General features: G+C 40.6%; 1 protein-coding gene across 2 annotated transcripts; it reads right to left on the reverse strand.

Annotated features, from left to right (window-relative positions):
* Positions 1 to 451: 451 nt before the first annotated feature.
* On the reverse strand, positions 452 to 14,311 carry LOC119306098 (uncharacterized hydrolase YugF-like). Of its 2 annotated transcripts, none has more exons than XM_037582429.1 (11): positions 14,104 to 14,311; positions 13,897 to 13,994; positions 9,720 to 9,817; positions 9,555 to 9,604; positions 9,108 to 9,203; positions 8,826 to 8,915; positions 8,449 to 8,538; positions 2,460 to 2,555; positions 1,212 to 1,277; positions 937 to 1,111; positions 452 to 831 (listed from the first exon to the last, which is right to left on the reverse strand). In XM_037582429.1, exons 1-10 carry the CDS (start codon positions 14,305 to 14,307, stop codon positions 938 to 940), a joined length of 1,062 nt encoding a protein of 353 aa, XP_037438326.1. In that variant the 5' UTR covers positions 14,308 to 14,311; the 3' UTR covers positions 452 to 831; position 937. The 2 variants fall into 2 exon arrangements, with proteins under 2 accessions (XP_037438326.1, XP_037438325.1); XM_037582428.1 differs by having other exon boundaries at positions 1,200 to 1,277.
* Positions 14,312 to 15,103: the final 792 nt, after the last annotated feature.

Below are 15,103 nucleotides of genomic sequence, written 5' to 3' on the forward strand. Positions count from 1 at the left end.
TCCCTCATGCTCGCACTAGGATCTTCGCCTATCTTGTGTACGTAATATACTAGTGCTCCTACCCCAACTCATTGTAACTCTACTATCCTCCTTTTAATGAATGATATGCAAGCTTTGCGTATTCGCGAAAAAAAACATTTCTATCTGATTGCATGTCTACTATGCGTATAACTATTGTTCGTTTGATTATCTTATTTATTCGGTTTGTCGTGATTTATTTATCGCATTTCTCTCTTTGCTTCATCACTGCGGCGGGGTATTTGTTTTCTATTTCTCTCTTTTTTGTTTTGTTCTTGGTTGTGTGCATCCTTGAGGTCTTTCGATATCGTGTTTGTGCAGAGGCTGGGCGTAGTTGATATCTTCGTGATATTAATATAAGATTTGTATTATAAAAAATATTTTAAAAAATATATTGCATAACAGTTGTATAAATGATATGGAAGACTACTAGAATATTCAACATATAGTACAAGAACGAGGCCAGCTTATAGTCGATACATACGTACATTTTTCGAGTGCTAATTAAAGACCAGCAACCTAAAGAAGAGGATAGCAGAGTTTCTGCCTCTGCTGTTCGAGTTCCACAGTGCGGCCTTTTCCATCCCCGCGGCCACGGCTAACCCTTTGCTCAGCATGTTGATCAACTCGGCTGCTCCCAGCTGATCAGGATGTGGCTGGGGATATCTTCCAGGCTTACTAAAAGGGATTTGCCTAAGTCAAGGAGATTGCAGGAGGGGCGTAAACATGAGTGTGCCATGTACGCTCACGTACACCTCGTGCTGCACGTACGGTAGCCTAAGGGAGTAAGGGGTCTGCTCCTGTTCACTTGTCCTGCAGCACATTGGACACGGTGCACGTAAAACGTCAGTGCCTCAGCTCTCAGCACATTGGAGTAGGATATTAGCAAAGCTACTTCCACAGTGAACAATGGCATACCTTAGTGTCGATAAGTTGAGGACAGCGAAGAAGCCCGCCCCACCTTCTCCGGGTTATCGCTTCGGAGGAAGTCAAGCATGTGTTTTGCCGCTTCCCTCGGCTTCTCTAGATGCGGAATGTGGCCGCACTGCGTTACCTGTCTTAAAATTGAGCTCGGGAGTTCCTGCTGTAACCGCTGCAGAGTACCGCAACACATTCAAAATGGTGTGCAGATGCATGCATCTTGCGAATTAGACCACATACAACATCTATGCATTATATACCAGGTAACTTACGAATGCTTGTTTGTTGCAAATTATTCCATCATCCTCTCCCCATAAGACCAGGCATTTTTGCTTTACCTGTCCACAAAAGTAGAGCACGGTCTGAAATAACGTGCTTCGTTTCTCTTACATGAAAGATTGTGATCTCCAACAGTTCCGTACTATATTGGATCTCAAGCCAACACCATTGATAAAAGATGATATGTCCGGGGGATAGATTTCATCATTCCCTTTATTTCAGCAGAACTGGCGCTCTGTGGTGGAGCTACAGTTTGTTTGACAATTTGGAAAACTGGCAATGTTGCGTGTATTAACTATTAACCGTAAATTTCCCAGTGCTGCTCAAGAAGGTGGCTATGGAGGCATATGCAAGAAGCCATGGATGGATGCCTGCGACCAGATGATCATGGGGTGAAAGTGTCTTTCTACAGCTTTGCCAGAGTGATTGTTTTAAATAGCCCGCTATAGCTCCGCTATAGCACGCTATAGCGTTTACAAAAGGTCTTGCGCTAAGAGACTTTGGTCCAAACAAATGAACAAACATTTTAAATAGCGCGCTATAGCTCCGCTATAGCACGCTATAGCATTTGGAAGAGGTCCGCCGCTACGATGCTTAGCGCGCTATTTAAAACTATGCCAGAGTCTGATTCCAAGAAACTCCCATTTGGAGCTTCCCATAATGCTCTATGTTCTGCTATAAATGGAGATTTTAGTGTTTATTTCTGTTCTGCTTAACTTCTGTAAGACAATCTGACTATGTACGGTGGTGTTTTCTTTAATGTAAGTCGACAGGGGATGACCCGTTGGTAAAAAAACAATTTTCACCCAATAAAGTTGTTTAATGCTGCACGAAGCACTTGAACCAGCTTTGTATAAAATGTATCAGAAAGTAAAGGGCCAATCTGAGAATAATTAAGAGCAACGCTGAATCCTATTCGGTGTCTCGTATGAGTAACCATCCTATATATCACCGACGTTTTGTTGCTGCAAGTAAAGCTATGGGCTCCAACAGTGGTTTTTGGGCGCATATGATTTGATGATCTTGTAATATTTTTGGGTTGTGTGCATTTTCCGATGCAGAAATGGGGAGATCGTTCTCTTCCCTTATCTAAAAAAAGAGAAGGCTACCGATTGACAATTTCTACCAGACTACAACACATTGGATTATAAGAAGAAAATGTAAGTTGGTAAGCAATAAGAAAATTTTAACATAAGTGAAAACTTGCTAAGATCGTAATTTGGATGTTTTTAAAAACAAACCTGTTTTATTTGGTTTACGACATTGTAACCACCAGTCATCATAAAATTAACAGTAGCATCTTCCCACCATGGAAGTAGGCAGTGTAGACGGCCAATCTGTAATGAAAAATAAATCAGTAAATGGAAAAAGCACATGACTCGACAACCAAAAGAGAAGAGAAAAAAAAGAAAGTAGTTTCAATTACATAGGACGACATCTGGATTCTCATTTTTCATCGGGTGTCTTTAGTGTAATATTATTTTATTCATGTTGTGAGAGGGTATTGGTGATGCTAGGAAAATAAGATTATGACAGGACCAATTATGAGGGTATTTTATTCATGTTGTGAGAGGGTATTGGTGATGCTAAGAAAGTAGTTTGAATTACATAAGACTAAGCGAGTAAACGTATATGCCGACCGCATAATCTATGCCGACGACTTCTTGTCGGATACATCGACATATAAGGCGATATGCCGATGGCAGACGAAAAGCCGTCGGCAAATATGGAGATATGCCGATGGCTGCCGTAGGCATGGCCTGACACGTGTCCCGTTTGCTGACGGACGGCTCACGCCGTCAGATCTACGCCGACAGCCCTGATAGCGGCCGTCGGCATAGTATTTTTATTTTTTATTTTTAAGTCATTTTCTTTTTTTTTACAAAAGTATAAATTTGACTTATTTAAACTTAAACATATACAAACTATTTATCAACTTGGGGTAGAATTTTTCATAATTTATGAATGTCCACTTTGTTTCTGTTTTTAAATATGTTGAAAATGCGACCTCATGTACTTCTGTCAATAGGTCCCTATATTTTTGTCAAAGCCACAAGTAATTCATACTTGCATCGATTTCGAATAACCTTGTATGTTTTTGGAACAGAATCTTGAAAGGATTCTATTGGTATACTACATTTTGAAATTTGAACAATCTAAAATCATGTTTGCTGCAAATTGCATTCAAAATGCGTTTAAAATGGCGGGCATGACCGTTCATAGCTAGGGTGTAATCTTGCAAAACTTTTGTGGGATCTCTAATGAAAGAACTACTTGTGTACCTAAAAATGTTTTTGTAAAAAAATCATAAGCGAACGATGAGGCAACAGTAGTTCAAATTTCAACCGGTTCCAGCTCAATCTATAGAAATCTATCAAATTGGCGAGAGGTGGATGCAAACCTTTTGAGTGAAAACCATTTGGTTATGTGTACATAAAATGTGGTCTACTATTTTTTAAAATTGATGTGGTCCAATTTTACAACAAATATTTGCTACATTCTTCACAAAAAAAAATCCTTTTTTTGGCACTCAGAAAATTGAAAATGATTTTTTAGTGCAAAGAAAATGGAAATTCTCTTCATCAACATTGTTTGCCATTCCAAGATGCACACTTGCACACAATACGACATTATTTGAAAAAATTGTGCCATGAATGTGGCCATAACATTTTCCGTGAAGAACCCATTTTTCGAGTACGCCTCCCTTACCTGCATTCGAAAATGGGTTCTTAACAAAAAAAATCATTTGTGGCTCTCAGAAAATGAAAAAACCATAATTTAAGAATATCACTTGTCATGTTCCTATTTATCATTGTCTAGCAGGTTGCAGCAATGGCCAGGGGGCACAACATGGCTACTAGGATGCAGCGGTGATGGTGCTTTTGATCCGGAAGCCTCGCACACAGAAGAATGAAGGTTGTGGACCTTTCTGGAGATAAGAAGATAAGGTGTGGGGCCTATAGGGAACGTGCCCGGTGCAGAGGGAGGTGTACGAAATGCACTAATCTGTCGGTTAAACACAAGCATCTCCCTTACCCGGAATAAGAGGGTAAAAACAGAAGAAAAACAAAAGGGAAAGCACAATTGTATGAGCTTAATCTCATTGGTGGAACCATCCGTGCCATGGATAGATGACATGGCGCACAACCTAGCGTCCATGCTCCCACATCCATCCATCTAAAGAACAGGAGAAAAAATGATAAGAAAAAAAGAGGACATAGCCCGCGAGGAGACCATCCCTCCGTCACCGCCATTTACAATCCAGCCACTGAAATTGACCTCCCCCAACCCTGACCCCCAATCCAATGCCTGTGACCCCTACCTCCTTCCTCGCGCTGGATCCACCCAAGCAGCAGCTATGATCTGCCCTCCCTCTCCGCCTCTCTCCCTCCTCGCACCAGAAACCCTAACCCTGCCGCTTGCTCCGGCCATCTCCAGCACACTCCGTTGTCGTGATGCACACCACAACTTCCCCTAAAGCTGCTCTACCACCTCCACCCCTTCGATCTGTTTCTCCTCACCTCATGTGTTCTCTCTCATCCGTATTACCAACCTAGGGTTTTGGTGGGGTGAGCTTCTCCGTTCGCCGGCGGTGCTCCTGTGCTTAGATAGGTTATCTTCGCATCCTTCCATGCTCCTTTATGGGGTGGCGCTCTCCGGTGGTTGCAGTCGTGCTCCTGCTTTGCCCCGGTGCCCCCATGCCGGTGGGATGGCGTATGGCGCAACCCGGTGTGGGTTAATGCCGGTGCAGTGCAGTGCTGCTCCCTCATCGTGCTGGATGGCGACGACGATGTACTCTGGCACAATCACGGCAAGGTGGTGCTTCTGCCTCAACTATAACCCTACGAGGTGAGCTCCTCATCTTTTGCTTTTCTTCTCATGCTAGTGATGGATCGCCGTGGATCTGTTGATAGTAATCTTGGTCCTTTGTTCACAAGTTAGGTGTGATCTAGGTTTTGGGAAGACTTGGTTTGATGGCTATGATCTGCTACTTAGGATTGGTGCACTATTGGTGACGTTGCCTAAGAACTCAGTTTAATTGGTCACTGGCATGTGTAGTTATACCTTGATCCTAGACTTGCTCCTGTTTAATTAGGTTTGTTGGGATTTCCCCAATTTCTTCGGTTTTATAACTATTGTGCTGGCCTATTTGGTACCCCTCCTAGTTCATACATACATTGCGCTATTGTTACTGTGCTATATATAGCTAGAGTTCTATAGCTCCACTAAATAACAGGGTTCTTGCTAGTGTCTAGCTACTGCACAAGTCATATGCCCCTGGTTATAGTTTAGATAGACATTGTGATGTTAGTGTTGATTTGAGAACACTACTGAAATCAATGTGACGCACTACTAGTTAATTAGTTAACTCTATCCAGTTCTACTTACACTTGCCTATGTTGTTCATATATAAGTTATAGTGCAAGCTATTGTTCTGTCTCAAGTAGAGGGGGTCTTATACTGTTCAAGTACCCATGAGTTACTAGTTCTCTACATTATAGCAACTAGGATGATGGTGTATATATAATGAGCAATACTAATAGAAGAGGAACTAGTTCATGTTGTTTAATACAACATGAACTGGTTCCTCTTCTATTAGCATTGCTCATTATATACATGCAACTGTTCTTTTGGTAGATTACAAAAGATATAATTCTTTTAATTATATAATTACAATGCTTGTAATTGCATAGATTATAATGATTTCTCTTGTATATAGTTCATTTCTTACCAGGTTATGGATAGTACCTCATCTACCAAATTTTCCTTCTCTCCGAAATCTGATTTGAACAGATGCTACACTTGCCTTCCCTCTTTCTCTCGAAATTCTCTCTTTCTCTCGTAATTCGCTCTAAGGCTCCTCTCTGGGATTTGATACTACAGAGGCTATATTTCTCATAATCCTATGATGATCTAGTCCTCGCACTTCTAGGTCATCTCAGGACATCTCCCACAAAATCCTACCTTGGAGTCTTATGTTTCTTGTTCTTCTGGCTGTATATCTATTTGACTTGGGACTTGCTCCATCCGGCTTTGTGGTGCTTATCTTCCTACTGAAGTTTATTCCCTAACAGGAAATGACTACTTAAACATTTGGCTTTAATTTCTTCTATAGAATTTCCTTTGCTGACTTGGAGTGCTTTGTGGTTCAGATGATCATCAAGATGAAGATCTAACTAGCTTAGGATTTTATTTTTTCTTTCCTTCTTACCTCTTTGATCTGATGTAAATCATAAGAACTTTGTATTTGTATTTATATCAATATATAAAGCTTATTATTTCTTTATTTGGATTGTGTAATTTATAATTTCACTTTATAATGATAATTATCATTAATAAAGTTTTCTTTATTCATTTTTGTATCAACTTTTGTATGACGATTTTGTAGCCAAAATTCAATTATTAATTCTTATGAGTTTATGACTTCATTTGTCAATTGTATTTTCAAGCTATGCCGACAATGTCATCATACGAAAGTTGATATGCCAGCGGAGCTCCTAGGCGACGCCACGTGTCACACCTATGCCGACGGCTTTGTCGTCAGCACAACTCCAAGCTATAGATGTGTCACATGGCTGCCTCTGGTACGGGCACATGTCTGGATGGCATTTGACGGACGCGTTGTCAAACTATTTTTGCCAACGGGGAAAGGACATTTATGTCTAAGGCACTATGATGATGACCACCGTCGACAAAGGCTGTGCCGACGGTTTTGGCCTTTGCCGATGGCTTTGGCCGTCATCATATAAGTGAAATCCGGTAGTGGATGCTTGGATTGGGTGTGGCCCCCTCTGTCAGCCATTTCTTAGGTGTTATTACTTGACTCCGACTCAAAATATAATTGTTCATGTTCTGACAAGGATGCAGTTGTTTGAAATTTTGGAGTTTATGAGTGAGGAAACTATGATTATGTGGTAGAATTTGCAAGCCTTGTGTGGCCATGTTGCGATGCGAGATCAACCTGGTGATAGGGTGAAATGGTTGTCAACTAAATCTGGTGAATTCAGAGTTAAATCAATGTACATATTTGCTCCCCGAAGAGTGCCAATTTCCCCTATGTAAACTAAAATTTCAAGAGAAATGGCGGGTGGTGAAAATAGGATTTTAGTTAGAGACAACTCACGAAGGGGGATGGCATGGAGTGAATTTGTGTGAGTTTTTGTAGAGATCATGAGAAGATGGAACACACCATGTTTGCATGTCCCTGGGCTAAGTATGTGTTGAATGTTGCTATTTTGTTGCTTCTCGGTGTGATAGATATAGCAGGTAATATGGTACATATGTTGCAAGATTGTTTAACTTCTTTGATTTTTCTCGTAGAGTTAGGAAATTTGATATGATAGGTGTTGTTGCTATTTTTTGGGGTGATCTATAAAACAAGAAATATATCTTGTTTTCCAGTTGTTCGACATGGAGATCCAACTAATATCACTTTACTTGTATGACATTTCATTGTTTCCCTGGGTTGCTAGAAAAAATGGGGCCTGGTGTGCTGCTACAACATGATTCTACGAAGATGGCTAAGGTTGCACAAGAAATTTATGGGCATCAATATGGCTGGGGTCCTATGATAAGGAGACTAGCAATGTAGACTTTGTTCATGTAGAGTTGTTTGTGCATCACCAAAGTTATGCGAATTGACTTGTCAGTGAGGCTTCCTCTGTTTGATGCTTAATTTATCTTTAGTTCCCTGAAGATATTTAGATCTACAGTTTATGCATGGTTTAAGTGTTGAAATATATTGCCCGACTTTTCCATCGTCTCAGACATTTGAGTGAGCTGGTTGCAGCATGAAGTCAATATTTTCTCAGAGCCAAGAGGTCTTTAGTCCAAGACCTTAGCAACACAGTATAAAAAAAGATTGTACACCCTACATCAATCCCATGTCTAAGGACTCAAAAGAGTAGATGTGAGAGGGGGGTGTTAGATATATTGTTCGTCTCTCGCAATCAGTTCAGACTTTGGATCAGCTAGCCGAAGCATGAATTTAGTATTAAGAAGTTATGGTTGACTGCCTGGAACTAAGAACCAGATCTTGTAATGGTTGTGACACGCTGGTTTCATTCAAATGAAATCGGAAGCCGGGAGGTTACTTTTATCAGAAAAAGGAAAAATATTTCTTTCAAGAATGGTACGGGAAACTGCATACTTGAAAAATAAAAGTACACCAACAACTAGAGTATAATAGTTGTTTCGGTCAGGTGCAAGGAATGTATGGAGGCTTATTACCTGGACCCAGTCAAATAATTCATCTGGAGTTTTATTAAACGTCAAGTGTGTAGCCAACATTCTCAGAGGAAGACTCTTCAGTACAAAGACCTATATTGAGCAAAAAATTACACAGTATTCCAGCCAATACGCACATATGCACATACCACTGAATCGGTTTGAAAAAAAATAAATATGATAATCCAACATGAACAATTCTTGAGGACAAGCATAACCATCATCCGTAAGTGAAATAAATATGCATACCGCAAGCATGGGCCTCTGGACACGAAATCTAAACACAGTAACAGAAAAATGTATCGACAAGAACAAAATGATTCAACCCTAAAGCCAAGCTATATGTTGGCGAAAGGCACACAGCTCTGAAAAAAACTCACCCCCGCATATGGGACAAATTTTGGCACTCCGGTCATATCTCTTGTGCCCTCAGCATATACACTTGCACCAATGAAGATTAATTTTGATACCTGATGAACAAGATAAAGTTTACTTCTTGGAAGAAAGCTTGTGGTATTTGTCCGGTTACGGGAAAGTACATGCAACAATTCTCATCAGTGATAGCATTAAGGATATATATTTATAGCTTGTGGTACTATTCCATTGTGCTATACTGCTGGCTAAGAAATGAGAAGAGCAGAATAAGTCTTAAAATGTGGTACCGCTTCTGGATAGTTGACTGCAAAATCAATGGCAACAGCAGCACCCAGGCTAGATCCAACTAGTGCCATAGGCCTCTTGATGTAGGATCTCCAGAACTACACAAAGAGGTTGTTGAAATATAAGGATAATATCAATGTACTCATGAGATAGCTGCGTTCGTCAAGTTTGCTACTAAAACATAAAAAATGGTCATGAATGAGTCAACATATTAAACAAGGAAAGGCAGACTGAAAACTCGCTCAAAGAAAAGCATAGTAATATACAGCCTGAATAATCCAGTCCTTATTTTGGGATGGAAGCTAGTTTTTGTGCAGTTCTGAGCAAGGCTGAAACGTCAGTTATTAACAAACTAATTCTGAATTAAACATGAAGTCGGCAGACTAGGAACTCATCACGTGGAAATGATTGAAAAGTACTGCAGCAGTAGTAGTTTAGTTAACTTGTACCTGGTAAAGATGCTCACGCTTAGACACAATATCACATGGTGGCCTTGTTTCTATGATCCAATCGATTAATATATTAGAATTGGTCACAAGTCACAACAGCTAGAAACTGTGGCAAGCATAATTACTGAACCAATTCCAATGGCATGAAGAAGAGTGGGGGCATACCTAAATTAGAGAAGCCCCATCCAAGAACGTCCACGGCCCAAGCCTCCAACCCAGCATCCTCCAGCAAACGGTAGGTGTACCTCCACTCTAAACAAGAACTGCATCTAATACTTTTAGAGCGCCTATAGTCCAGACTGCTAAATACATGGTGAATCTAGGAGGCTGCCTCACACGCCTAATTAGTACTCCCTCCATTCACAAATACTCCCTTTGTTCCTAAATATAAGTCTTTGTAGAGATTCCACTATGAACCACATACGGATGTATATAGATGCATTTTAGAGTGTAAATTCACTCATTTTGCTCCGTATGTAGTCCATAGTGAAATCTCTACAAAGACTTATATTTAGGAACGGAGGGAGTATGAAATATTTTATATTTCAATATGAACTACATAAAAATATGAACTAAAATGTGTCTATATACATTCGATTAAAAAGGTTAGAACATCTTATATTGCTAAAGGACGAGTGTTTATTAATTTTTGTCTAGTGTTTAGCGTGGAAATTTATAGGTTAATGCTCGTCCAGAAGTGTTGGGAAATTTGGCAGCATATTTTCTTACATTGTATTGTGTACCTACTTGCACTTGGACTTGTAATTTCTTTTTGTTACTTTTATTACTTTGCATCGAACGTTGGATTTAAAGAAAAACCGAAAGGAGATGCCAGTTGCAAAAAAGAAAAAGAAACAAAAAGAAGATGGCAACCGTGTGAGTGGGTGTGACATCACCAGCACATATGTACGGTGGAGACCGATGGACCATCCGACCTGATAAGCCCACCCCACTACAGCCGCGTGGACCAGATCGGGTGCGCCGGTCCAGCTTACTTTGCAGAAAACCGAGAAGACAAATCAAAAATATACTGTATATGTGACGTGTACAGTCAGTAGAAAATTTAGAAAAAATGAGCATAATTTGCGTTATAGGTTTCATTAAATTGAGTACAAATTAAGGTTCTTTGCTAAATAGGGTATGAAATCTGTCACAAGCGTGTAGGCTGTAAAAAATTGAAATTCACTCTAAATAATACTTATATGTAGACTACACACATAAATTCTGGACCAACAACACACAAAAAAGCTTATTTTTATCCGTGCTTTTTTTATGCAACACATGTACAATGTATGTATGGGAATTTCTTCTTTCATTTTTTTTATACAGCCCATATCATCAATACAAAACAGCAGGAACGTAACGCACCACATTGACAATTCCATACCTAATAGTAAAGTGATTAGTGCTTCTGTCTTTCCGTTTTAAAATTACCTCTAAAGTTGGCACAAATTACCTACTATGCCACCCACAAGTGAGAAAAAAATGAATCATTTTTTTCCTTCACAAGGCGCCACTGGTTTGTTCATTTAAGTGGAATCCCGTTATATATCACAAGTCGCCACGCAATGCGCTACCTAGAGCTTATCTTGACACATGTTCGATCCGACCTTTCTTCCTTTTTCCTCTCTTTTCTCGAGCACCTTTTTTAACGAATTTTCTCAAACACCTTTTTTTTAGAATCTTTTTCTCAAACACCTGAGAGAGCCAGCGCACCCTATTGGGCTCGCCCATGAGCGGGGCTGGAGGCCCTTTGTTTCTTATTCAATTTTTTCTATTTGTTATTTATTTTCTGTTCTTATATTTTCTTATTTAAAATAATTCGGGATTTACAAAAGAATCCAAGTTAAAAAAACGTGAATTTATGAAAGGTTCCAGAGATCATAGAATATTTGTGGATTAAAGACAATGTTCATGATTTTTAAAAACTATTCGGCTATTCAAAAAATGTTTGTGAATTTGAACCAAATGTTCATGAATTCTAAAAATGTTCATCATTTTTTAAATGTTATTCTTTTTCCAAAAAATGACCTTGAATTACAAAAGAAGTTCATTGATTAAAAATCGTATATGATTTCGAAAAATGTTCATGCACTTTCAAAAAATGTTCATCAATTAAAACAAATGGTCGACGGATAATTCTTTTGATCAATTCAAAAAATGTTTGCCGACTAAAAAAATGTTTGTCAACTAAAAAAAAGTTGTCGATTCAGAAAAGAATTCTTGAATTTGCAAGCCAATTCGAAAAATGTTCATGATTTAAAAAATGTTCAGGAATTTGTAGAAAATGTCGGTAAATTTGAAAAATGTACATGTTATTTTCATCCGAATGTAATATTTGTTGGGCATGACCAAGGAGTAACCACAAACAAGGCATACGCAGGTAGCGGCATTGATTCAGACGAGCTGTATGAAATTAAGGTATAAAATAGTCTTCCTCCGAACTGCATCCGATGCACCATGAGTGCAACTAGTGTAGCCTCGATTTTGAAAAAAAAACTACGTATCACTCGCACATGTGTAATTGCATGTGACATGATCCATCCGCAATTGTAAGCACAACAACGAATACACAACTACATATCTTTCCCTAAGAAAAAAACTACTGCATATCTAGACTCTTATAGAAAAAAAAATCCTACCACGCGCAGGCGTGCACTTCAGGTGTGCAACTCTACATGAAGGGCCCATCTGCAGTTGCAAGCGCTGCAACACGCGCACAACTATTGCAGGTCCGATTCAGACTACTCTCCACACGTGCACTCTACATGCAACTGCGCTATGACACTCTTTCGCAATTGCAACGGATGCTTCACACTCATAGCTTGTGCAACATCACACTATTTTTCAATAAGTTTTGATACTAGTTGTCCTTGCCGTCTTTGGGTGCAACTGCACGCAACTTGTGCGGGCATAGTCTGTTAGATATCATAAATATGGGCCTTTTCATCAAAAATTCAATTCCGTGTCCGTGCTCTCTACTCCTGGTGAATAGTAAAATCTAAATAAATAACAGAAAAATAAAAATAAATTTTTTGGTGCGAGATGCTCACATATGTGATGCTTGTGCAAAATTTCAGCTTGTTTGGACATTACAGAAGCTCGTGCCAGAAAAGATAAAATCGAGCGTGAACAATGTTGTTTTCAAAAGTTTTCATACACGTGAAATTTGTCTTCTTTACCATGAGCTCCTCAAAGGTCCAAACAAGCTGAAATTTTACACGGACATCACGCAATTGAGCATCTTGCACCACAAAAAAAATACCAAATATTTCTTATTTTTTTGCTATTTGTTTTTATTTTACTGTTCACCTCCGTTTGTAGATGAGCCCGGGTGTAGAATAGCTGCTTCCCCTTTTCATGTTCTTTTCTCCTTTCTACATTTAGGGTAAACATATAGAAAATCACTAATAAATGGGTACCCCATCTTCTCCCGTGGTGACAACTGGTGCACATCATTTGTCGCGACCAGAAAATTTTGGTGTGTTTTTTTCTTCACGCTGCCCATGAGGATGGAAGGTTGACTGACCGTGCTTTTCTTCATACATTTGTTTTTTGTAAACGATTTACCTCTTGAACCGCACATTCAAATCACAATCCCTTTGCACCATTGTGTTTCTCGTATCGAGTACTAGGCAACTAGCCCACACAACTAGCATATCGTTGACGTACTTATCAATCGACTAGCTTCGACCGCTACGTTTACTATGATATACTGATCCACGCAGTGGCGGGGACATGCTGCCTTAGGCATAGTAGGAACATCCTTGTAATTCCTTGTTACAAAATACTATTCCCTCCGTCCCAAAATAAGTGATTTAACTTTATACTAGCTTTAGTATAAAGTTAGTATAAAGTTAAGTCATTTATTTTGAGACGGAGGAAGTACTAAGGGGCTGTTTGGTTTGAGACTAACTTTGCCAAAGCTTACCATATCTAAGGTTAGGCAAGTTTGACCAACATAGGTATGTGTTTGGTTCAAGCCACATTTTAGGCAAGTCACACTATGGTCCCACATCACATACACACAAAAAAATATGGCAAGATTCTCTTAGGCTTGCCAACTTGTGGCTCTCATTTTGAAAAACTAACCTTAGACAAGTTTGGCAACATTGTATGAAAAAGTGTGGCACTTTTATGCCTAGAACCAAACAGCCGCTAAATATTACGATAGTTCATCACTCAAGCTAGCTCAGCCCAGGCGTAACCCATTGCTAGCTCCGTCATGCACTGGGCCGACATGACTTGTGGCAGCATCCCATGTAGACAACTACTCTTGTTACAAGAATTAGACACGACAAGTTTGAATGATATATAAGATAGGTGGCCCCATTGCACGCACCTGTCGAAGCCATGGAGCAGCACGACCGGGTCACTGCTCTGCTGCTGATTGAGTGGCCTCACGCAGCTGCTCAGTATCGGGCTCGTGGAGAAGCAGGTCTGAAGTGGGGATTGGTTCAATGAAAATTCGTTCATCACAGGCGCTACACACTAAAAGAACTTCAAATGAAGAGCCAAACGGCGGCAATATCTGGAGAAGCTAGCTCGCCTGGACCGGCACGCGCTCGATTCGCTTGGCGAGGCGGATGGCGGCGCCGTCGCGTATGCGCTCGACCGCGCTGGGCAGGAATGGCGGGAAGTCGTTGGCGGCTTTGCCGGTGGCACCGATGATGGCGGAAGCCGCGACCCTGAACCGGGCACTGGACGGCGCTGGGAGCTGCGCCGGCGAGTAGAAGGTGAGGAGCGGCGGCATCGGTGGAGTTAGCCGTTTTGCCCCGCGCGCTCGTTGGAGTGTGCGCGCTGCGGGTTCAGCAGACGTTATATAGGACGCCAAGAGCGCTGGGCAACGGCCTCGTGGCCCGCCTTGCAGAATCCGGGCGTCCAAGGAACCAAGAGTAAATCGAGTTACATAGCTGGCCCGGCCGAGTCGAACCGTGAGCAAAGGTTGTTTTTCTCGATCCTGATTTTCTTCCAGGGTGGGCGGTTCCCCCTAAAACTCAGAATTTTTGGATTTACTGTCAGAAAAATTTCAAATAAACTACACAAACAAAAAATAGCTTCAAATTTAACTCCATATGTACACAAAATACTTGGTCGGCCAGGCTCGCTGGTTCGAGCCACCCCTACTGCCCGCGGCCATAATATTTTTATAAACTCAAATAATAACACTTTTTTGGGCATCACCGAATAATAACACTTAATAAAATACCAACCGGTGGTTGGATGGTTAGAGGGGACAGTGCTATCCCCACCCCACCAGGGTTCATGTCCTGGTGCTAGCATTATTACTGGATTTATTTCAGGATTTCTGGCGATGCGCTTTCAGTGGGTGGAGACGTTTCAGTCGACGACGAGGTGCCTACAGTGACTTCGTAAATTTCAAGATGACATGCCGACTCAGTCTCTCGGAGGTGTTTATAGGGATAGGATGTGCATGTGTGCATTCATAGGAATGAGTGTATGCGCGTATGTATGAGCGCTTGCATCTGTACTGATGATAAAAAAATAGTAATTTACCAAACGGGGATTTGATGCCGGGGAGTTAAGTT

This window comes from Triticum dicoccoides, chromosome 5B (genome assembly GCF_002162155.2).
Source record: "Triticum dicoccoides isolate Atlit2015 ecotype Zavitan chromosome 5B, WEW_v2.0, whole genome shotgun sequence".
Taxonomy (NCBI): Eukaryota; Viridiplantae; Streptophyta; class Magnoliopsida; order Poales; family Poaceae; genus Triticum; species Triticum dicoccoides.